Here is a 25,281-nt window from a genome sequence, read left to right as displayed (position 1 = left end):
ATAGAGGAAACTTCCATTGTAGAGCAAGCACATGGAAAACAAGTAGTTGCAGTGCATGATTTCTTATTTGGAGCCAGTCATTAGCAGAAGAAGTTATGCATGTTCCTCTCCTATTGCTTAAGTTACTGAAAAGCAAAGTCATTGCATTCGGGAAAAAAAAAACAAACCACTTTTCTCATGAACTATTCCTTGATACTGTAAAGCAAAGATAATCCTTTAGTTAAAACTCCAAGGGTGGCATTGACATGGCTGCAGCCATCAAACATTAAAAAAAAAATAAATCCATTTAATTGCTTGTGAATTGTCATGTCTCTATTTAAATTTTCATCAAATTTCTTTCAATTAATTTGGTATTTTATAGAGGTAAGACTCAGTGTACAAATGGAAATCTCCAGTTTTTGCATCTGTGCACAGCAACTCCCTGGGTATCTATATCTTTTAAAAATATTTTCCTTGGAAGTGTACAGAATACTTAAGTCTTTACAAAGAAGCTACCAGTAAGAAAATCTAAAATGTTATGATGTTAATTGTGTTGATTTTTGTCCTTTTTTCTCCTTTGGTTAGTCTGCTTCTGAATGATAAGTATATAAAAAATAGACTGGCTTCAGATTTTTCTGCTTGGAGGAGTGACATGGATCTGGAAGGGATTTTCTGGGTCACTGCCATTACACACTGTTGCACAGCATGCTCATAACTTGGTCTGGCTTCGGTTTGAAAGCCTTCTCTACCACAGCTCTTGTTGAGCCTGGTTTTGAGAATCTCTGTGGTTCATTAGATAGCAACCTTCTTTCAGCTTCCTGCTTGTTAGGCTTTGCACCTGCATTGCCTTTTACTGGAAATATTTTTTTTTTCCTCCTTCCTATTTCTAGATAGCGATCATACCCTCTCTCAGCTTGGGCTGAATAAGCCATGCTCCTCCTGCACTTTCTCAAATACTAGTTTTTCCTCTTCTGATAATCCTGATAGTTCTTCTCTGAATCTATGTATGTGTAGGGCTTTAAGTCCATCTTTATTGCAAACATATAGCTGGGAATGTGTGCTACATTTCCAAATAAGGTCTCTGCTGGGGCCATGGAGAAGAGCCCAGAACTTCTGTATTTCTGGATGATGCATGCTGTGATCTCATTGGGTTCTCCTTCTGCTGCATCACCTTAACAGTTCAGTCACCTTCTGATTAGCAAATACACTGAAACTCTTTTCACAGTCATTTCTGACAGATAAGTTCCTAAATTCTTGGTTTTTGTCTCCAAGTGCGTGATCTCGCATCTTCTCATACTGCATTTTATTTCTCTTACTCCAAATAGGAGTCATCCTACTCTCCCAGAAGAATGTCCTGCTCATCCCCTGTATCAGGAGTCTCTCTTTGCACTGTGTTACCAGCGGGTTTTACCAGCACATTTGTGTTTTCCCCTACTCGGAAAGAGGGGAATTCTAAGATCTTTCCTATATCTATCATTTTTCATATCCCATCTTTAAAAAATAAAAATTACTTGGGTAGCCCTTAATTTAATTTTTCTTTATTCTAGAATCAATTCACTTCAATTTCTTTTACTATTTTAAGTTAGTTCAGTGCAGTAAAATTCAGTGCTGTAGTTCAGCAGTAAACTGCAGTAGTTCAGATTAAACAGCTGCAGTTCAAAATGGAGATGTCGCCTCGTGAGTGTTTTGAAAAACTTAACCAAGCTTAGTTATACCCATGCTGGTGTAACTGCTCTTTAGCATCCCCTATGTCCACTTGTTAGACTGCTGTATAAGAAACCCAAAATGACTCTGTATATGAGGTGTGTATGAGCATCCCCTCGCTTACTTAAAATGTTCTGCAGGATTTAAAACATCTTGCTTGAAAATGTTTGAATTATCATTTCCTGTAAACATATGTGCCCACATAAAGTGTTCTTGAACTTTTTTGCTTTTACATCCTTAAGCATAAATCTTTTGTCCTGTTTCCTGTAGACGCAAAGTTTGTGACCAGGTTCTCTGTTCCTTCCTCTCCCACAGTTACTTGTAACAGGCCAAAGAGTTCAAAATTTAACCTTATAGGTCTCCAAAAGTCCCGAAAGTAGGCCATTTAGTTTCCAGCCCAGCAGTAGTTCTCAACGTATTAAACACCAAAACAGCCACAAAGAGGAAGTATTTAGAAATATCTAACTGTGGGAAAAACATCAGCTGGAACATGCATTATGTTAGTATGAAAATCAGTTATTCCCAAGAGAGATCTCTGCAAAGCCAGGCTTTATTAATTTTTTGTCCTCCACATCTACTGCTATTAAATAATGGGGAGCTTTTACTGAAGTTCAGTGGTTGAGCTCAGTTTTCTACGCTCCTACCCTAGAGATATTTCAGAAGTCAATTGAAATGCCTCAGAACGGTTTTTCCTTCAGCCTAAGCCGCAATCGTTGTTGAGCGCCTATCCCTAGTTGTCAGTTTTCATTATGTAGATTTCCACAACGTGAATTCCCCTCCCAATTTTATTCAGTGGTTTTGGGAAGCTGGTAGTTTGTGTGCGGGCATGGGCTGCGCAGGCTCTGTTAGGGCTCTACATGTGAGTGCTCGGTGGGACCGCGGGGTGCTACCGAGAGTGATAGGGTATGTTCTTGTAAACATGCAGACATGATATACGGGAATAGAGTTTCTGTTTTTCACACTTTGAACTACTGTTCAAGGATGGGATCTGATCTGAATTGTAGACGTTTATAAAACAAACCAAACCGATCGATATAAAATACCAGATACTGTTAGTGAAAAAAGAGGAGGAAGACTTGAAAAGCCTTCATACTCAATTCTGCAATGTTTCACTTCCACTGCACTGTTTGGGAAAAATTTTAGCAGATAGAACAAAAATCTTTCAGCAATTACGTGGAAGATACAGACAAAGACACAGATCTCCTTTTCTGTGAAGGAGATGGGAAAAAAATGTACACAGTGTCTGAGAAATGGTGTTCTCTGTAAAATCAGCCTATCTCATGCAAATAGCACTGCTTTGTCATTAACGCTAGGTGAGGTAAAATGACTTAAAAGTTGTGAGAGGAGAGACCACGTTTCTCCATGTGGTTGAGGTTGCCAGAGAGTTGTTGGTACTTAAATGTATGTTCACAGTCAAAACAGTTGTACAACAGTCTCTTTATTTTGATCCCTGGAGCAGAACTGCTCTAACTTTAAAAAGACCACAGATACTGTATTTTAAAAGTACTAAATTATCCTTTGTTGCCCAATGAAGAAGTTACACTTTTACCAGGTATTTTCTGACTGAGACGGACTTCTGAATAAGGTTCTAAATAAAAATATTCTGATCTTGCAGATTTGTTGCTGTTCAATAAGTTATAATGGTTTGAGTACAGAATCTCAAAACCCTGAGAAGAGCTTTGGAAAATTTAGTATGCTTTAGTTCAGTATGATTTAGTTCGGTTTAGTATGATTTAGTTCAAACCCGTTCTGCATTTTTTTTCTTTTGTATTCTTGGTTCACAGTCACCATAAATACCTGTATGATAAAATTTTTCTTTTCTTTTCTTTTTTTTAAATTTTACATCATTTGAGCTGTTGCCAATAAACTGACATTCATGTTTGTTTGAAGGAATATTGTTTATGCCAGGTTTCCTGAAGAAGGCACTTTCAAATATAAAGTGTTGCATTGAATCTGACACACAAATGCTGTCAAAAGAAAACGCAAATGCTAACAGATCTGGCCCTACAACAGCTAAAGTAGTTACGTTAAATAAGAATGGGTGTGTGTCAGTGATGCATTTCATGCTTTTCCTTTGAAAACAGTTGTCCCTGAGAGCTTTTCTCCATTCCCCAGATACCAATTTACATTTCACCACCTCTGTCCCTCTGCAGAAGTCAATAGTCCTTCAAGCAAAGGATAATTATGTTCAATGCATTAAATGCTCATAGGATTAGCTGCTGAGAGCTATGAGATGTACAGTAAGTGGCAGTCACTGTGTGTTTTGTAAGGGAAACAAAATGGAAGTTCCTGTGTACTCGCTCTGTCTCACTCTCTCTCCAAGACCAGCAGATCATGTTGCATTAGCTTAAACCTCTGAATAGTTTTATGGGGGGCTACCTATAGCAAAGTATCAGTGCAGGAAAATATGAAGAGCTTGCCAGAAAAGATCCTTATAATGCTTATTTTTTGTTAGAGGTGTTCTGCTGTGGGCTTTGTATATAAACAACCGCTTAATGGCAATAGTACCCAAATGCAATATTTTCAGAACATGGGTTGTGTCTTGTGTTGTACTAAAGATGAAGAACATTTTAAAGAGCAGGTCTTCATGAAGTTTGAGCCACAGCTTTGCATAAAGATGTCTATTTGAGGAAAATTTGGAGATTCAATATACATGAGATACTATTGTATAAAGTTAATGATATACAGAGACATAATTCAAGTCAGAAGGTTTTTGTTTAACTCCCACCGAAGTTTTCAGAGAAAATACATAGAAACTTCTTAATGTTTCCCATCCCACCCCTAAGTACAAGGAAATCCTGCTTACATGGGAATTGCATCCTAATTTGAACTGTATATAGTTTAAACTTTTATTTTAAATTTAACTCTGCACTGGACATGTCAGCCTGCATCATTGTCTGTAGATAGAATCGATAGAAATTACTTTATCATTCTGTAATTACTTACATTGACTGCTGTGTTTTAAATCACTGAACCATAAAAATGTTTTCCTTGATATGTCTCTAGGTTAGTGAAAGAATTATGTTGAAATAGCATGTTGATGAATACCCACCATTATTAGAAGTATTTCTTCAGTCATTAAATATCATAAAACTAGGTATATCCTTAAAATGCATTCAACAGACTTACAAACATTTAATATAAAAATGAGCATTTACATAAAATAGTGAAATAAAATGTTACTGAATTGATAGGATACTGAAGAATACTGGGTTGATGATCTAGACTCCTGTAGTGCAATAAACATTTTAAAATTTCTGTCTTGGTGGGGAAAAAAATGGAAGAGACTATTTATTTTATTTGGCTGCTGTTGCTCTTCCGTTACGAAAAGATACAGAATACCAAAATAACTTTAATTTACTTATTTAGATTTGTGGGACTAAATTAATCATCTATAAAAGAAATAAATGACCTTTTTTTGTATTATGGTGGCTTTTATTAAATTATTTTATTAGTAAAGAGGTACTACAGAATAGGTGCTGAGATGCCTGTGTTCAGAGGCTGAAGAATCAGTGTTTCCTTGTGTTTCTTGAATTTCAGAAAGTGGAAATAGTTTATAAAGGTGGTATTTTGTGTTGTCTTATGTCTACTGTACTTGCTTGGCCTATCTCAGTGGCACGTAATTACCTATAGGATCATTCATCAGGAATTGCATAACAGAATGTTACACCTTTGCTCTCTTAAATTCCATCTTTCTGCAGATGTCCTTCAGTCACTTTGCAAACTTTATGAATCTTTCAAGAAGTGCTGAATGGCCTTCAGTAGAAGACCTTATTTATAAAATGCTTACTGATATGTTTGCTCTAAAATGAATGGTATATTGGAGCTCTTGGTATATTGGAATGCTGGAAGAACCAGCATTCCTCTTGTATTTTAGAATTATATTTGTGCGTATATCTTTCCCATTGGTGCATTTATACTTGTTGTTTTCACATGTAACTGCATTTATAAAATTTAAACCCAAAACAAAACCAAATTAAAAAAAAAAAACCATAACAAAAAAACATAGAGGAATACTATTTAAATGAAGAAAGGGTTTTGGTATCATTTCACTCATGTTTTGCTGTTTTCATACCTTTTTATGATATATCTGAAGATTTTAATTTCTTGTCTAGTAAATATTCTGAAAATATATTAAATTTAAAAAAAAAAATACTGTATTAGTAGGATGAGCCCAATGATTCCTTGAGTAGAAGTTGCATAGAATGCAGCAGAGCTCAAGCATTTGGCCAAGAGACTAAGAAAGAGGAGAAGCCCAGCACAGTCCCAGAAGTAGCATATATATTCATTGCCTTTTGTTATACAGAAAGGCATGCTGTAGGGTAGGAGAAAATCATGATGTTCTTAAAATAGGAGGAACATATTCAGAGCAAAGTAATTGTTAGCTTTGCATGCATAAAGCGGTGACTCACTTTGAGGGTGGAAGTAATAAAATGCTGCTTTTAAGATAGGCAGATGTGATAGGATTTAAGGTATTGTACAGTTCAAAATGGAGATACCTCTTTGTCCTTAAGATAGTTTCACATAATTGTTTAAGTTTTCATTCGTTCTATGGTTTTCAAGAAGTAAAAGCATGGAGTTCCCAGAGGTACTGTTTTTCCTCTGGTTTCTTTACATGTGTGTAAACTGTTTAAATGTGTGTATGTGTGCACATTTATTAAGAGCTGTATGTATATTTATAGAATACTGTTTTGACCTCTGTTAAATTAAGATTAGGGCTTTGGTGTTAACTATTTTATCGGTTCATGTTTTCTATTAACAACTTTTTTCCCCCATTATGTCGTACTTCATTAGTTTTATACATATGTAGCCTTAACGTTTTCTCACTTACGAAGTTTGTCCTGAAAATAAGTTATGAGGACAGTTATCTGACCCTTTTAACGATTATCAATTGTTTAATGTAGTGTAATGAAATATATTTACTTAAGAATGAGTCATGCATTTATTTTTCTAAATTACCCTGCCATGTTTTTATTCTGTCTGCTAGTTCATTCTGATGCTGTGACTCCAAGTGTTCAGTAATAAAGTTAAGAAATATTGTAGTTGCTGGCTTCAGCAAAGCTGTAGTTTAGTGTTGTCACAGGAAAAAAAAGTGCTTGTTATGTAAAATATACAAGTTGCTTTTGTTCCTTATTACTTTGAATGACTCCGTAAAACGAGCCATCATTTAATGAAAATGCAAAATGACAAAAATGTCTCTGGTTCTGATGCCATTTGTGGTGTCTTTAGTTTGTTATAGCTGATGTTACTGAGGCAAAGGGTATGTCCTGAGACTTTCTCATGTTGCTGCATGTTCTGGAGGATAAGGCATGTGTTATATATCTAGCCTGTACGCACTTTAAAACTTTACATGTAAACCTTTATTTTTACTGTCGTACTAAATACTAAAGTCAATACTAAACTGTTGAATGAAATGATAGCTGAATACAAGCACTGAATGCTTAAAAATTTCATAATAAAGTTATATTCAGTAGCACAGCAAATATACCTGTTGTAGTGAAGTTAACTGTCTTATGTTTCCCAAAAAGCGGATTTGATGTTCCTAGCCATTTTTTCACTGGATGTAATAGCATGGTTTCATGATGCTATTTTCTAATCATATTCCACTGCAAGTAAGAAATTAGATGTAAATACCGTGGTTTGGGCCAGACAACTTTGTGCTGGTTGCTGGCACTACTGAGGTTGTTGAACATTGCATTTTATTCTTGCTCTGTTTATTGAAACCATTTACCAAACATTGTGCTCCAGGAGTGACAGGTGTAGCTTCTTATGTAGAAGACTTAAGCACGTGTGGTTTTTCATTGTCATCGGTGCTTTACTTTTTCCCCATTGTGTACAACTCTATGTTAAATATTTTAAATAGTAGTGACTAAGATAGAAATGCATGTATTTCTCACATGCACTTTTCATTAAGCTCACAATTTAAATGTTTCAGCTTACTTAAGTTTTGTTGTGTGTGTTTTTTTGTTTTTTTTTTTTTTTTTTTCCCTGCACACAACTTCTCACCTTAACTTATTTGGGGGTAGGGCAGTTGAAGCGGATGCCGCTTTTGGGCATGTAGCACAGAGATGTAGTATTCTGCAAGGATGTGAGCATGTGCTTTCTGCTTGTGAATAGTCCTATTCGATTAGGATCAAAGTGACTAGTTGGGTTGCCCTAAGTAAAATGCCTGCTTCTGATCTTCTGCTGTCGCCACTTGGCAAGTCCAGCTCATGCAGCATGACTTTGACTTGAGGAGTTATTCTGAAACCAGTAATCACCAAACATTCAGCTAATTGTCTACAGCCAAAAAAATTCAGAAGACTTGCTTTTATTTGCAATGTGTTTCATCAGTTATTGTGGAATCCCTTGTCTCTTCCTGTTGCCTGTGTAGTAACAAAACATAAATCCTTGCTGTTCATTTAAACTACTAAGTGCAGTCATTATATTAAATATAGCTTGACTTCATTTTTTAACATACTAACTGGATTTGCTTTGATGTAAGGTTCTTAAGAATTGTTATTGCATTGATAAAAAATAAATGCAATTGTTAATGACATGGGGATATTTGCAGGGCACTATGGAAAACTGAACACATTTGGGCTCAAGACTGACACGCACCTCCCTATGGAGTTAATATTTATTTGGGATTGAAATAGTTATTACTTTATAGAATGTAAAGCTATCAAAATACTATATCTTTGTAAGTTATTAAATGTGCGAATCTTAGATGATTTCTGCATGTATCTTACAATAGTATGTAGGATTTCTACTTGGAAATACACCTGGACTGCTTTGATTCTAAGAGATTGTACTTTTAGGAGTAGTCATCAACATACTGCAAAAGCTGTGGTGGTTCATTTACTATACATTCTAGCCATGGAATGTATACTTATTTGTAGAATGGCTTGAATCGTGATAAAAAATGGATATAGTGGCCTGAATGTCAGTATATACTGCTCAGTTTTATGATAATTCAAACATACAGACTGAAAAGGGAAGTAGCAGAAACAACAGATACTATAACTAATGCACTCCTTAATGCTGTATTTTCTCCTTCTGGTATATCATCAACAGTGGTGAGCATAACTAGATTTTTCTGGAGGCAGCATCCATGGCTGTATGTATTAGAGTATTGCTTTTGTTAATTACCTTTTCTTTGTTGATTGGTATATGAAGATCAACTCTAGCTCTGGGCTTACTGAAGCTTTTTAGGATTAGTAATGTCTGGTTCCTGTTTTTAGCCCATCTTTCAGGTAAAATATTAAGAAAGAATTGTTTAAATTGGAGCCATTTTTGCTATCACTGATGCAGTCATGCTGTAATAAGGAAGAAATCCTCTTCAGGTATATTAGAATAGGAAATGCCAGTCAGTCTAAGACTAAGGTTTCCAGTTGTCTGTGCTTTCACCACAAATCCTAAAGCCAAGGGTCTTTCAGGGCATGTTCCACAAACAGACTTAAACCAGGCAAACAGCAGTAAAATAATTCAGTACCTCTTGCTGCATAGAGCTAATCATTTTCTCAAGCACACTCTCTTGTGACTTGCAGATGACTTTTTTCCATAACCTTTTATACTGATCGACTTATATCTTAATGCTGAATGAGCTCTTATTTCATTTCCATCCAGGGAGAACGGTAATAGCGCCAAGGTAGCATTCATAACTGACATGGATGGACACACTGCATATGGCGTTCTTGGTACAAACACACCTCTGTAGAGAGTATCTACCTTGTCTGAGTTGAAACAAACAAACAAAAAATTAATGAGCAAAGGTTTTTTAAATTATTGAAGTATTTATTGCATACCAAAATTGATACATTAACATACTTTTATTAACTAGCAGTGGGATGCAAGCTTCTTGGGGAGAGGAGTAATTTGTCCTGAAATAGCATTTAAATATTTCTTCAGACAGCAAATATTTTCCTTTATAAAAGTTCATTTTCTGCAGTCTGGCAACGTTTACAGTTCTTAAAGATTTTCATGGGAGCTGTGTGCATAAAGCAATAGTAAAAATAGACATCAAAAATCTTGGTGGGTGATGGTTAAATGATCAAATCTACTGTCTCAATTCGTTCTTCAGCATGGTGTGTGAGCAAACTCATTTCAGGATTGTAGCTCTTTGCGGTTGTGTCAGTCTTCCCACATTTCCTATTTGCCATCATGTTATTTGGCTCAAAGTATAACAGATAGCTCAGTGGCTTGGATGTTACTTGTCTCTAATGTGCTTTGTCAACTTCAGAATCAAAAGTTAGCCAAATCCAGATATATTTTAAAATCTCTTATATTTGCAGCAATTTGGTGGTATTTTGCTGACCTCTGCATGAATTAAAAAAACTGCAAAACTCAAACTTTCATGCTGCAGTTTCAAGCCCCAGTGGTTTTCGTAATACACTTGGTACTGGCAGAGAGTAAAGTGTGACGTAAATGATTTGAATTCATTTTGCTGTGTATCTACCTCAAATTGTAATGATGCTTTTTCTGCTCCACCTATAGCTTCCTGCAGATTTCACAAAGCTGCACCTTACTGACAGTCTCCACCCACAGGTGACCCACGTTTCATCTAGTCACTCAGGATGTAGCATCACTAGTGATTCAGGAAGCAGCAGCCTTTCTGATATCTACCAGGTAAGACTGGAATGGATGCTGATGGGAGGTGCAATTGCCAACAGTTTTGATGTTAGTAGCTGAACACCCGTGCTATTGCCTATTGTCAGTTTTTGTCTGAAGAAGCACTCAGTAGACTTCAAAAAACTAATTTTTTTTTAATTGTAATAATTTCAGAGTTTTACCCACCCTGTACTAGATCTGATGTTTGAAAACTCGGCAAGTGATCTGCAGCACAGTGACATGACGTGTGTTGCCGTAGTTTGTCAGGATCTGAGTCAGCAATGTAGAGATGTAGTGTTTTGCAACATTTCAGGATTGAGCTTCATTAATTTTGTTAGTAATTTGTGATTTGGGGGGAGGAAATCTTCCTGAACTTCAGCATAAAGAGCCAGTGTGGCCTCTCCAGCAGATGTCCATGGTGGGACCTAGTAGGTAAAGCAGTTCTGTTCCTGACTCCAGCACTTCACCTCCTCTTTCTGTCTGTCTGATTTGCCATACGTATAACAGCAGCTGTGATGTTTACAGATCAGAATTTCAAAACTTAAGATTTAAGACCTTGTAATGTGAGGGATTTTTCTTCTTGATGCTGAATTTTACAGTTCTTAAATGTGTTGGCTTCAAAATCTAGAACATATTCAGCGACAGGGAGAAAGAAATATGCAGCGAGCAGCCTGTGCTGGCCTGACTTGAGGGGCATATTCCAATTTCCCCACCCTGTAGAGACCTGGTGCCAGCCTCTCATTAGTGCTCTCTCTCCTGGCTGTCCTGGGAAAGATGGGGATGTTGAACTGGTGACACTCTTTTAAGTTGTTATACTTCTGAGGGGGCTTCTTGTCATAAAGCTCTGTGCTTTTCATTTGGAGCAGCTTGAGTTTGGAGAGACTTGCTGTGAAACTGATCCAGAGGGTCCCTAGAGCACTTGGGGGTATGCATGCTTCCTTTAAAAATAAATTGGAAAAAAATCTGAAATAAAATAAAATGAGGAAGTCTACAGCCTTCACTTGATGTTTACAGTTCTTGCAGTGTTCAGAGGAGGATTTGTCCTGATAGGAAAGTATAGCAATTTGTTATTCTGGAAAAAAAGGAATCAAATCTAATTAAAATGTTGTTCTATCAAAACGATCATAAGAAAATTAACGAGACCACTTCTAGATGAAGTACTGTTTACTAGAAGAGGAATAATGTTTGTTTGGGATACTTCTAAAAATGCAAATGTAGCCATTTAAACAATGGGAAAAGGATCATCTATACAAATACATGCAAGTTCAGTTGTGAGCATAGTTGTAGCAGGTAGTCTGCTTCAGGTGAATAAGCTTGTAGGCTTTTCTGTGGGAGAAGATAGGCTATAAAAAGGTCCCAGTTCAATTTAGACAGTAATTGCAATAATACAAAGGTTTATTTTTGTGAAGAATGTCAAGGTAACTGAACACTTTAGGCGTAGCATATGCCAGTCAAGTATGTTTGTCAGAATTTCTTCTGAAGAGAGGATTACTTCAAGACAGGATTTAGGTTTATACTGTGAGGGTGAAGAAGATGTAAAATCAGCTTTGTTCCTCAAGTCTTCTATAGATTTTCATACCTTTCGTTCCAAAGATTTTAACATAAAAATAACAAGTACCTCTAGAGACACAGTTGTAGGTGGCATGTAGTTATAGTCATACAGTTACTCTCTAGATAAGTTGGAAGTAAATTTCTGCAAAGATTTTCAGCAAAACTTTCATAACTGTGAAAAGGATCACTGAATTTCTGGGAAATTAAAAAAAACCAAACAACTGTACAGAATTTTCAGAGAAATACTACTTTATGTAGTCACCAACCTGGTGTATGACTCCTATGATAAGTTTTGTTTGCAATAATGGAATCAACAGAATGGTTGGTGTTCAGAGAGAGTTAATGGTTTTCTGAAGTAATTACATGGAGAACATTTACTTTTTAAATATTCTTTTAAATTTAATTTAAAAAAAATCCATTATTGGTGATCTTAAAAAATATTATCTGGTTTCTTCAATTAATCTACAATTAATACCTCATTTAAAGATATCTTGGCACAGATGTATTGAGAACTGTGTAATTGTACAATGTCAAAGTAATTGTTAAAATAACCTATGCCCATATCAACATCGAGAAATATGAGCATGTATTATGGAATGGAACCCCATGTTTTTGTGTTAATACACATACTTGAAGAAACATTTATTAAGAAAATGAATTGATAAGTTCAGGTGTGGAAACTGATAAGGTTCTTAAATTCTTTGAATTTAACTTAATGGTACCAAGTATTGACTGACTTAATGATTTCTCATTGTGGTAAATCATTAATTTCTGACCTCAATTTCAGTCATAAAGGAATGTAAGTTAGCAATGTTAAGTTAGGTTGAAGTACTGACCAAAAAAAACCCACAACAAAATAAAATGGCTGTAATTTGAATTCTCTAGAGCCAAGTCAAGGATTAAATAAACACAAATACTTTTTGAAACCAAGAGATTGGATCAGTCATTGTCTCTCAATTGTTTGCCTTTTAATTCTCTCCCAAGTGTTTATTCAAAAACAGTAAACCATAACCAAGTCATCTACATGTTATTTTTTTTACTTAAATTTAATAGGTCTTAGGCAAAGCTCACTATCGTTGTTCCTCTGATTCTTATGTTCTGTATATAATGGCATTTTTCTGTTCAGTAGGATGGACTTCTGTTCATTATGGCTAAGTAAAAAGCAATGATTTAGAAAGATTGCCATCTTATCTTGCAATTGGTAAATAAAATAGATGTTTTCTTTTTTTAAATTATACTGTTAATTAGATCTTTACTGTTGAAATCTGATGTAATGATATGTCATGTTTTGCATCCTAGTAAGTTTTAGTTCTGTAGCCTTAAGAGCAGCTGTTCGCAGTGAAAATACGTTCATGGCCTTTTAAGATTTTTTTAATAAATCATGAAGATGAATCTTCAGATGCTTTCAGCATTGAGCTGAGAATATTTCCTTTTAAATATTAATGCTGTAACTAAATTTGTTTGTCAAATGTTGCTCATGAAAGAACTTCTTTAAGGATAAGAAGTACTTACCAAAATAAAATAAATAATCCTTTGTGTTTACCCCAGCCAAGACTCAAAAATATTTCAGGTGCCAATTAGTAAGGTCCTTAAATGTTGTCACTTTTATTTTAGGAAATAAGTTCATAACGTGACTAACTCTGTAGTGTGACTGGAGAGGAAGGGGATGCTGAATGTTAATAGATTGCACGCTGGCTTGTATTTGCCAAGAACAGTACTTTGCTTCTGTCTTGTATTGACTTGGCAAAGCAAATCATTCACTGCTGCTTCTCATGTATGGCTGCTCGCTCTTGCTTCTCATGCTTAGTTAATGCTTCCTATATGGAAGCATATACCTGTTCCTATATACTCCTAAATGCTTCCTATACCTGTCATATATATTACCAGATGATGATCCCGGTTTGCGAGCGAGGAGATTTAAGCCCGTGAATTCGTGTTATTCCCCTTCTCTGTTTTGGGAAGGCGTTGTTCTGTTGGCTCAGCTCTTTCCTTTGCCAGCCTTTCTTTGCCTTATCCTGTCCTCAGCCCGGTGGCTTCCTGCTGGCCCTACGTGCCCTCTGGTGTCTGCCCAGATACTCCTGGCGGTACAGGAAACCGGGAACATCCTTTCTGAGACCCTCCCAGGATATGTGTATTGCTTGGAAATTTTCGAGATGTTTTCTCACGAGACTGATACGGTAACTTGTAGAAGAAAGGTCCACCTTCCAGAAAGTCTTCCTGAGAGAGCCCAAACCTTTGTGTCTCAAACCAGAGAGTCCATGCAGCCTGCCCCTAAGTTTGTTGTATGCAAAATAAAGAGGTTTTACGTTAAGATTAAGTCAGTCTTTCTAACTATATCAGCCTCTGCAGTGCAGGGCTCTGGGTAATGCAAGGATGTCTGAAACGGTCAGGTAAACTAGGTCCTACTGAACCAACCCGCCCCCCCCCCCCCCGCAGCTTCGGCTAAGTCCGGTACAGTACCTTAGCACTCCTGGTGAGTTCAGGTCCCCTAATCTGTTCTGCAGTTTGTAGCCTAGGAGTAACTTTCAGAGTCCTTGTTCTGTATGCCTGTGGTCTCAGCAAACGTTGCTCCATTTTGAGAAAGTGGCAATTAGTTGGCGATAGGGGAGGATGCTGTTCTGGTGTGTGTTGTCAGGATTATCACATTTTTCCACCTCTAGGGAGGAATAGTGCTCAGACCGACTCCTGTGACAGATGTGGGCTGCTGTGCTGTAAATTTTGTAGTAGATAATGAAAGAATAAATATGAAGAGAGAGCAGTAAAACTCTTAGACTGAAGGAGTTTTAAGGTATTTCATGGCCATTTGCACTCAGGTTAGTAGAGTATAAAAAATAATTTTACTACCTTAGATTTATGTATGAGTTGTGTGCATGTAATAGTTATAATTGATTGTTATATATATGATAATTCTTTAACAAACAAATACATAGTATAGTTACATGGGTTGAATTTCATAGCCATTTATGTTGTAAACTTTTGCCAAGTGAGTTGAAACCTAATGTAAAACAAAACCCCAGCCATGTTTTCTCTCTGTGGAAAAGCTGGATCCAATGTACCTATATAATGACAGGAGAAAATCTTTCAAGCTACTGGAACTTTTGCAGTGATTTCACGAGAGGTGTAGTGTTCTTGGTGTTTTGTATCAGTATCGGCTTATAAGTTATGAAGCAAAAAATGAATGTTTTCACTGGTAAACATTCTTAATTTCATTTTTTAGTTTATTTTTTAGCCCTTAAACGACAATGATTGAAAAATAAGGTGGGGGTGTTTTTTTCTGAGCTGAGCTTGGCTGCGTTCTTTGTTAGCTTCATGGACTTGAAGGACTGCACCAGACAATGAACGTATTTCTGGTTTGCGCAACAAGTGTCTTCTATGCTTTTTTTTTTTTACTTTTTCCCAGTATTTTCCTCTTGCGTGTTTGGACATTTTGGATTGTCAATTTAGGTGGTGACATTAGTCACAAAGAGGATTTATTATTCAAAATGATGCTTTTTTTTTTCATAATGTTTCCTAAGGAAAGTGGTAAAAAGAAAAAAAAGTGTAGGCTAAAATACTCCTCTGTTTAAAATACTAAGAAATCAGTAGTTAATGTGGTTAATTTTAAGAGTTTTCTAGTTTTTTCTCTTTATATTGTTAAGATCACCTGGAAGCTTTTTCCCCAAACCAGTGTAGAAAAGAAAACTGTGAAGGCCACCTAAAACAGAGCCAGTCATCTTGTAAGTGGTTCTCCAAGTCTTCCCAATTTCTTTCCCATAGTAAGGCTGGTATGTGTGTGCAGGCGTGTGTGATGAAGCAGTTATAATACGGGAGGGAGAGTTACTTGACTGTAAAGGTATAGATCGGTTGGATAAGCCAACATCCCCTTTGGCCTCGTCTGATCTTTTTCTCAACAGATACCCAAAAATTGGTTGGAGAAGGAAATGAGGCAGTAAAGGAGGTCATCTTCTTTAGCTGTTCATGTAGTCCATCACCTCTCTCATTATGTCCGTGTTCATGATGCCTCCAAAAAATGAAAGATCAGTAGAGCTGGGCTTAATCAGTTTCCTCTCATACCAGTCTAAAGGGACCAACAGGGTCTTCCATTTCCGCAGTCTGCCCAGTTTGACCTAAGGGGAATGAATGATAGTTCTGCTTTTTTTCTCTTCCCCCCCCCCCCCCCCCCCCCCCCCCCCCCCCCCTTCGGTCAAGGAGCCAAAGGCTAACTGAGAAAAGTGACACAAGGCTCCTTTACTTTCCATCTTTTCCTAGTTATTTCATGGTATTTGTTTAATTAGCTGTTATTACTCAAATCTAGAATTGAATTTGGTCTTGGAGATCCTTAGCAGTTGGAACAACCATTTTTGTATTACTACAATATTACCCTTAATAGACACTGCTTAAAATTGGGCAGGTCTCCTTAGGTACCAAATATGAAATAACTCTTCACCTCAGACTTGAAAATGTCTGTCTTAAATCTCCTGACTTTCTTGTTGGTGATTTGACAAATAAAATGTTAGGCTGTCATTACGCGATTCCTTTGAAGCTTCAGCAAATTTTTCATGCCATCTTTGCAACTGTGAAGAAAATTTTCATTGCAACTGGTATTCAGACTTTGGAGAGACATTGTTTTGTACTTTAAGCTGCAACCAGCATTTTTCTTACATGCAATCTCTTTTTAGATTTATTTAAGTGAAGCTAACTTCTCTTATTACCCAAGAGACAAAGAACAACATGCATCTATGAAAGCACTGATTTCCAAGGTGTACTTCATCCTTGATTAAATGCCTTGGGAAGCTCTAAGCCTCATGACTGACTATCGTATAAATTCTGTCAGGTATTCATCTTGTGTTCTGGATTTTCTACTGCTGAGGTTTATAAGGAAGCCTCTGTCCTCAAAGGAGCTAATCGAAGTTTTCCCTTTAGTCTTACACAAATGCACGGCTATTGCTTCATAACTAAGGGTTCCTGTGCGGACATGCTTGATTTTTCTAACATGTGAGGGGGTACAAAAGTACTCGAAGTAGGTGAGTTATGAAGTTTAACGTGTCAGCAAGAGGACCTTGAGTACTTAATGTCATACTTGATGCTACTAAGCCTAAAGAAGCTATCTGCAATGTTTTGTAGATAAATTGGTGCATGCTTTTAACATAAAGACAGATCCAGTTATTCTTAATAATGTAAAAAAACTCATGCAAACCTTTTTGCATGTATAAACTGAAGAGGGAGTCCCTGTGAGATGAATTTTTTTGATTATTTACTACTGTGTATGCATATTGCCTCTGTGGAAAGGCTATGTTTGTGTTCCTTTGCTAACTTTTGCATAATCATATCTTTTTCAGAAAATTGCTTGCAAAAGTAGTCTTTTTTCCTCAAAAGATAAAGTTTATTTTTAAAGGTTAAAGTTAAATTAATTTTCTTGTTACTCTGTGGATTGTTGCATTCGATTCTGAGCTTCTTTGTTGCAGTGGTTTATGTTTTTTGATAACTAGTAAGTTAGAAATAGTTGCTTTATCATTCAGATTTCTACCAATGACTTCAGTTGTCAAAAAGATTTAGTTAGCTCTGTAAAAAGTGATCATCTTCAGGAAATACTTGTAACCTTCAGTTGTAATTTTTAAAGTATTTTCTGGATACATAATTGCATTTTATTTGTGTGAGAATTTTTTTAAAATAGCATCAACTTTTCTTGATAATAGAGCTTCAACTTCTGTTTGGTTTTGGTTTATTGTTTTAAGACAGTCAAATAACTAGTCTTTTAATCAGTTTTGTACAATATGTCTAATGTGTGTTAGCATTGTGTGACTAAATTTAGTCCTGCATTCATCTTACCAACGTGCTTTTGAGAAAGCTTATTCTGGGCAGGTAGGAGGGGCGCTTGTTAGTAATGGGAAGATTTGCAAAATTGACTTGTGAATTAGTCAGTCCCACTGTCACTGGAATTGCCACAGTTGGAGACTTCTGATTCTGACAGATCGATGTCATAAGCTGTGTGTCTACTGACTCATCATCACTAATTTTTCCACCAGTTGCTTTTGATGAAGGCTATTTTGTAAGAGTAGTTAGAGCAACTGTTTCAAATATATCATAGAGAACATGCATATTAAGCATAGTAAGACTGCTAATGACAATACTGCCGTCAGTGCTATCATTTTTGTGATTTGTTTGTACGCCTGTATAACACCCTTCTTTATCCTGCTTAAGAAACGCTCAGCACTTTTTAAAAAAAAAAAAAAAAAAAACCGCAAATTGAGAATAATTTGAATATTGTGTAGGTGCTGTTATGCTTTTTATATTAACAAGACCCTGTTACAAAGCTTGTGTTGTACTGTAGGACAGAAGCATTTAAGAATGACACTAGCTGCCCTGAGCTGTCTCCAGCCATATGCTACCATTCATAACATGGCCGTGTATAATGGCATTAAAGTAACAGATGTCAGCCACAGCCAGTGAGGCAGGAGTAGGGAAGATGAATCTACGAAAATATCAACGTGATTTGTCTTACCTTCTCTGTGTTTGGAGAGTGACCTAGTTTTGGGTGGATTTTTTTTACCAGTGTGAGAGACAGATCGATAAATCAGGCTTTAGTAGCAGTGTTTGCCCCATGTAGTATTTTTAAAGTATACGTGAACGCATTGTGTGCTTCCAGAGTTTCAGAAACAAACCATCCCTGTAGGGCATGTGAAACTTGGTTTCTCAAGTCATGGCTTAAAACTTGCTCATTAGAAGCTTGCATTTCCTTCAAATTGTCATAGCTGAGCCTTGGCAGCTGCTGTGGTATTAAATCAGGTTCTGAGAAAAAGCAGCTTTATCAGCCGTGACAGACAAATGTTTGTGGGATTTATTAAGTGCTTGGTCTTAAAACTGAATCATTAAAATGTATTTACCTTTAGGTGCTATGCTAATAGCCTCAGGCTATATATGGACTATGTTTTCCTTCATTTTAATACAATTTAAAGGAGGTTAAGTTTGGCAGATATTCTGTGTAGTCCATCTGTGTTGTTTAAGCAGTGACTTCACTTTTTTTTCTGCATCTGTAAATTCTTATACAGTTTATCAGCAAATGAAAGCCATATTTAACTCTGTTCAGCTGCAATTGTAAAAGAAAAATATAGTCCTAGGTTACCAGGAGACAGCTAAATTCCTGTAGCGTTTTGATGCTGTACTTATTTCCCAAAACTGTCTACTTAAAATTACATTGCATTCCTAAGTGTCTGAAAATGTAAAGTTGGGGAAGGAACAGAAACTGTTTTAAATGAACTGTTTATTTAAAAAAATTATATTCAACTAATATTCCAAGAAATTGTTCCTTGAAATATAGCTGCCTTCAATTCCCCCAAGACCTACTGATTAAATAATGTCTGTTGAATCCTGTTTGTGTGGCTGATTGAAACAGGTGTTAAAAGCCCTGTTTAAACAATGGTTTTGCGTTGATTAATTGTTAGTTGTTTCAAAAAGATATGTAAAGAAAAAAAATATAAAAAATATTGAGTGAATTTATGAGTGTTCTGTTAGGTGATAGAATTAATTTCTGTACATTTAACTAGAAAACTGTAGCAGTGAAGAACACATTTGAATGTTTTCATTATTTTTTAAAATTGTTTATACATGAATTTAGGCTACAGAAAGTGAGGCTGGTGATATGGATCTCAGTGGGTTGCCAGAGACAGCAGTGGATTCTGAGGATGATGATGATGAAGAAGACATTGAAAGGGCATCGGATCCTTTGATGAGTAGGGATATTGTTAGAGACTGCTTAGAGAAAGACCCAATAGACAGGACAGATGATGACATTGGTAAGTATTGCAATGTAGTAAAATACTGTCAAACTTGTTCTCCTTCACCAAAAAAAAAAATATTTTTTGAGCTTGAGGTTTTATTTTCATCATTGGCTTTTGTAGTTGGTAAGTTTAGTGTTTATTCTGTAAGGTGATTCGTAAATGCCATAAATTCAGCCAGTGAATGAGTACAGCCAAAGAAGAGGATGAAAACACACATAATATGGGTGAAAACTATTAGTTGCTGGCCCTTTCGATCTCAAGCTTCAACTTCTAATTGATACCAGAACTGGTTTTTGAAGTAAACATTGCGTACTGGAAAACAGACAGAACCTTGGCAAAGTCAACATGAGCGTCAACACTGGATGCTTATCACATTAAATTTTTTAATTGTAAGTTGTGATCTTGTGTCTGTTTTTAACCAAAGATATACATTTGTGTTAAACATTGGAGCTGTTAAGACCTTTACGTAAATGTGCATCTAATCAAACTAATTTGCTATATTAACGTGCAGGTTAATACATTGAAAGCAAAGCAGAACTAGAATTCAAATTCTTACAATTTCTAATCTAATCTGTTTCACTGGCTGAGTTTTAGGGTTTTTATCAAAGTATGACTAAATGATGATTAAGGTTGATTATCAGATGATTAAGGGACTGGAGCATCTCTTATATGAGGAAGGTCTAAGAGAGCTGGGACTGTTCAGCCTGGAGAAGAGAAGGCTCAGGGGAATTTCATCAATGCATACAAATACCTGGAGCGAGGGTGTAAAGATGACAGAGCCAGGCTCTTCTCAGTGATGCTCAGTGAGAGGACCTGAGGCAATGGGCACAAACTGAAACACAGGAGGCTCTGTCTGACCACCAGGAAACACTTTTTTTTTACTGTGACCAAGCACTGCACAGGTTGCCCAGAGAGGTGGTAGAGAGGTCTCCCTCCTTGGAGATATTCAAAAGCCATCTGGACACGATCCTGGGCAATTGGCTGTAGGTGGCCTTGCTTGAGCCAGGCGGGTTTGACCAGATGACCTCCAGAGGTCCCTTCCAACCTCAACCATTCAGTGATTCTCAGTAAATAAAAATTTAGGAAAAAGATGGGGTCCTACTGACTACTTTCAGTAGGTTTTTTAGATCCAACTGAATGCAAAAATGTCTAAAATTTAGGACGTACAATCCCTCAGCAGGACTGCTAAGAAAAATTGAGTTCTGTAGTTATGAACAATGTAAAAAGCGAAAATAAGGGAGAAGTTCACTGTTGAGTACAAGTGCAACTCCAGTGCATACAGAAGATAGAGCAGCAGTAGTCACGTTTAAGACAGTAATCCTGTCTGGTCCATCCAAGAGGAACTTTGTGAATCTGCCAGATGATGATCAAGTACAATTTACTGTTAAGTCTAGCATAGGAAGGGATGGCTTTACCAATGAACTTGCTCAGTTTTGTGAAATTTCCCTTCTTAATGTCTTGCTGTGTTTTATACAGGCCTATCGTAGCCTGAAGGGAGTTATTGCTCTGGCTGGAGTATTACAAATATCATTGGTTGTATTCAGAGCTCTCAGTTACATTACAGTTCTTCCATTATGCTGACTTTTACTTTGCAGGGATTCTACTGATGATATGACCAGCCAGTCTGTGTCTACAAAATACCCAGTAATTACAACAGGCCACTGTACATGATTTATTAGTATACAGAAGTGATTGTGCAGCATTTTAGCTTAAATAGCTTCAGGCATCTTGCTGAAAAACTGTCTTTACTGTGCTTTGTTGTTTTGATATGCACGACTCAGTGGGCTTTTTCTCCTTCAGAACAACTACTGGAATTCATGCATCAATTGCCTGCTTTTGCCAACATGACAATGTCAGTGAGGAGAGAGCTCTGTGCTGTAATGGTGTTTGCAGTTGTGGAGAGAGCAGGAACTATTGTACTAAACGATGGGGAAGAGGTCAGTAGAAGTTGCTTTTGACTCTCCTATTATACCAGACAACTCAGATTCCACAGGGTTAAGGTCCTCTTTTGTTGCTAAAAAAAAGGAAAAGCAACATTGAGCAGGTAAATTAAGCCTCTCTTTGTTCTCGATTAGTTTGAAAGCTTTTGTTTAAGCACTCGCACAACATTTCTTATGCAATAAAAGCATAAGAAAGTGCTCTTCATAATGTACAAAATACTTCCTGCCTATTGGAGCTGATTTTGGGAGTTTATTTCAGTGTTTAAGTGGTGCTTTAAAATCTTCTCTTTTTTTTTCTTTTTTTTTTTTTTAATTTTTTTTGCCTTACATAAACTTTTAACATTAAAGATAAACTTAAGATCCCGGTTTTCTTGAGCTGGAAATAGCTGCACATTCAAGGTAAACTAGCTTATAAATGTTTTTAATAGGTGCTAAAAAATAACTTTTTATTTGGAAATATTGTGAGGGTTGTATCTATATAGTATGATACTACAATGTTAAGTGACTCAGTCTTCATGTGTCCTGCAACATTTGATTTGTAGCTGGATTCCTGGTCAGTCATTTTGAATGGCTCTGTGGAGGTGACGTACCCTGATGGAAGAACAGAGATACTCTGCATGGGGAACAGTTTTGGTGTTTCCCCTACCATGGAAAAGGAATACATGAAAGGAGTGATGAGAACCAAAGTGGATGACTGCCAGGTAGAGTGTCGGACTATAACACATGCAAAATCACATACATATAGGTGTAATGCAACTCAATAGCCAGATGTGGTTTTATTTTAAACTGAATATATGTAAAATCTCCAGTGTGTAACCCTGTACAATAGTTGGGAAATATGGCTCCTGCATATCCACAGTCTGGGAAATTGAATTCTCTTCAGCTGGATAGGCATCATTTTGGATGAAGAGATTTGTCTACATGCTTTCTCCAGAACTTGAGGCCCAGCAGCCTGTTGCATACGTCTATTGCTTCAGACTTTCCCTTAGTAGGATCTCAAGGTCTGTTAGCCATTACAAGCTCTTTTACTTCTACAGGTAATAGCCATTCTTCCTTACTCGACTCAGCTACTGAATCTTAAAGTAATACAAGCTCTCTCTCCCATGGTTTGAGTGGAAGATCTTCTAGTTTCAGCTAATCTGGCCATTCAAGGAAAATCTTGATGTTTGCTATAACACAAGCAGTCAGATGTAAGGAATGCTTCTCATAGCATAAAACTACTAGCCTAATCTGGATATGTGGTTGCTATTTGCTTATTCCCATCCAGAAAATAATAGCCAAGCCCTGGGTGAATTAAGCATTTTGCTTGGTCCTGACGGCTAATTATCTTCCAGTAGATGCCCTTTGAAATGGGTGTAAATGTGTGTTAATGGAGTCACCTGGTTTAGTTTGCCCATCTAACTTCCAGAAAGTGCGTAAATGATATCTTGTTAGGATAACGTGTTGCAACAAATCCAAACTGTGGGACTTCTGTTTCAGCTACTACTAGCTGCTGGAAATAGAAAAGGTATGTAAATGAATTATAAAGAATGCAGGAGAAAATACTATCTCTGTGAATCTGATGCCTTTGTCCTAAGTATGTACATGATGATTTAATAACTTTTCAATCAGAAGAAACACTGTTATTTCCTTTCAGTTAAATACCCAAGTTCATATAAGAAGACAGTTTAATCTTGCCCCCCAAAAAAGAGACAAAGGTATAAAACTTTTAACAAGTTATAGAAGGCAAATCATAGTGTGTACAGTGTTTTCTTTTTCTAAGTTGTAGTGGGTGATTTAATTATATTTGCATAGTGTAGGTGCTAGCAATATTCTTAAGATATTTATTCTTTCACTTATTCTTGGCTGAGCACGTGATTGTAGAAAATATTTTTCCTGCTGTCTGCTTTAATCCAGAAGTAATTTGTTTCTGTGTGCCTGCACTCATGTAATTGAATAAATATTAGTTTTCTTAATGATTGACTTTTTCATTTTTCATAGCTATTATTAATAATTATTTACAATAGCAATAGGCACAAAAAATAAAAGCTAGGTTTTCCATTCAGTCTCTTAACCCTTCTAAATACCACACAAAAGCTTGCATGGGAGAAAAAATACCAGCTAGGATACTGAGCTTCGTCTCCGGCAGAGGGGAGGTCAAAGCAGCTAAACAAAAATGGCTGATAATGCTAAATTATTTTGCTCTGATGAATCTTGGTCTCCTCTAACTGCAAGGTTATGGTGGAAGTACTGTTATTGTGTATTCATCTGCTTACTACAGCTGAACTGCTGGAAAGACAAATTTGGCTCATTGCAGGTTGAGAAACTACTTTATCTTTTCTATTAATAGAGTACTTGCATCTTAAGTCTAAATGCTTTTCTGAAGATTTTACCTTTTAATACTGGTGCGCGATGATTCTTTCCAGTTTGTTTGTATAGCCCAGCAAGATTATTGCCGCATCCTCAATCAAGTGGAAAAGAACATGCAGAAGGTAGAAGAGGAAGGGGAGATTGTGATGGTGAAGGAGCACAGGGAGCTTGATCGCACTGGAACAAGAAAAGGTCACATTGTCATCAAGGTAAAAGCAAAAGAGGGAGTGTCTTGCAAAAGTCTCTGTTCTATAAACTTCTTAACTTGGCAAGTTAGGTCCAGGATTAGTTGAGATATATGTTATAAAAATATATATTTGAAAATAGACAGTTAATATGTCTAGTTTTTCTCTTGATAATTATGCATATTGATAACTAGGTGATTTCTATAGAAATTAATTACATAAATTTTTTACATTTCTTATGACAATGGTTAAGCTGTTATGTTTGCTTAGCTCATCAGTCAATAGATGCCAGTATTCTTTCTAGTGTAGTGCATCGTCAGTATGTTACAAGAAAACACATTTGCATTTATTGAAAATCTGTTTTAATAACTAAGTTGTGGTTTTTTGTTTTTTTTTTTTTTTTTAATAGGGAACAGCTGAAAGGTTAACCATGCATTTGGTGGAAGAGCACTCTGTGGTAGACCCAACATTTATAGAAGACTTCCTGTTGACATATCGGACCTTTCTTTCCAGCCCAATGGAAGTGGGCAAGAAGTTGTTGGAGTGGTTCAATGACCCCAGCCTCAGGGATAAGGTTAAAATCCCCCGAATTACATACCTGTTACCATTGGCATTGAAATATAAGCTATTAAGAATAAAATATGTTTTAGAGAGAATGACTAAACTGACTAAGACACAAATAGCTAGTGACATGTTTTAATGGCAGAATATATGGATAAAACTAAGAAAATATTTTTTTCCTTATTTTATTTAAGTATTAATGTGCTCAGGCAAGGTAAATTAGCCACGTTTTACCTTGCTGTGTTTTTACAAAGTAACTTAGTTGCTTGCAAGTATAGGGAAAGCTTTTTTCCAATAATCAGTATTTTTATTTAATATAATTCAATAGAATTATATTGTGTCTCGAAATTTGAGCATATAACTAAGTTCTGTGTTTTCCATACATAATACTAGTTAACACAACTTGGCAAACATTTTGTGATAATTTATTTTTATATAAAGAGACTGGAAAATATAGCCATTGTTAAGAATCTGTTGAGCCTTACACAGCATTAAAAAAAAAAAGCCAACCCAACACAAGAAAGCAATCAAACATCCCCTTCCCTAAACAAAACTGCCATGATGGAAGAATAAGGCCCTGTATATCCAGTTTTGGCACACTGTCTATTGAGGTTATGTGGTGCTTCACACTGTAATGCTTTATTTTCACTTGGATACAACTTTCTC

General features: G+C 36.4%; 1 protein-coding gene across 5 annotated transcripts in view; it reads left to right on the top strand.

Moving 5' to 3' along the window:
- Positions 1-25,281, top strand: part of RAPGEF2 (Rap guanine nucleotide exchange factor 2) — a 193,267-nt gene that overhangs the window by 132,929 nt on the left and 35,057 nt on the right. For all 5 annotated transcript variants that reach the window (XM_050895285.1, XM_050895284.1, XM_050895288.1 and 2 more), the window contains 6 exons: positions 10,159-10,290; positions 19,418-19,595; positions 21,381-21,517; positions 22,063-22,221; positions 23,926-24,078; positions 24,464-24,628. In XM_050895285.1, the coding sequence (XP_050751242.1) occupies positions 10,159-10,290; positions 19,418-19,595; positions 21,381-21,517; positions 22,063-22,221; positions 23,926-24,078; positions 24,464-24,628 (924 nt within the window). The remainder of the gene's footprint in view (positions 1-10,158; positions 10,291-19,417; positions 19,596-21,380; positions 21,518-22,062; positions 22,222-23,925; positions 24,079-24,463; positions 24,629-25,281) is intronic.

Source organism: Gymnogyps californianus, chromosome 4, assembly GCF_018139145.2.
Source record: "Gymnogyps californianus isolate 813 chromosome 4, ASM1813914v2, whole genome shotgun sequence".
Classification (NCBI taxonomy): Eukaryota; Metazoa; Chordata; class Aves; order Accipitriformes; family Cathartidae; genus Gymnogyps; species Gymnogyps californianus.
This window is presented reverse-complemented; position numbering and strand designations above follow the sequence as displayed.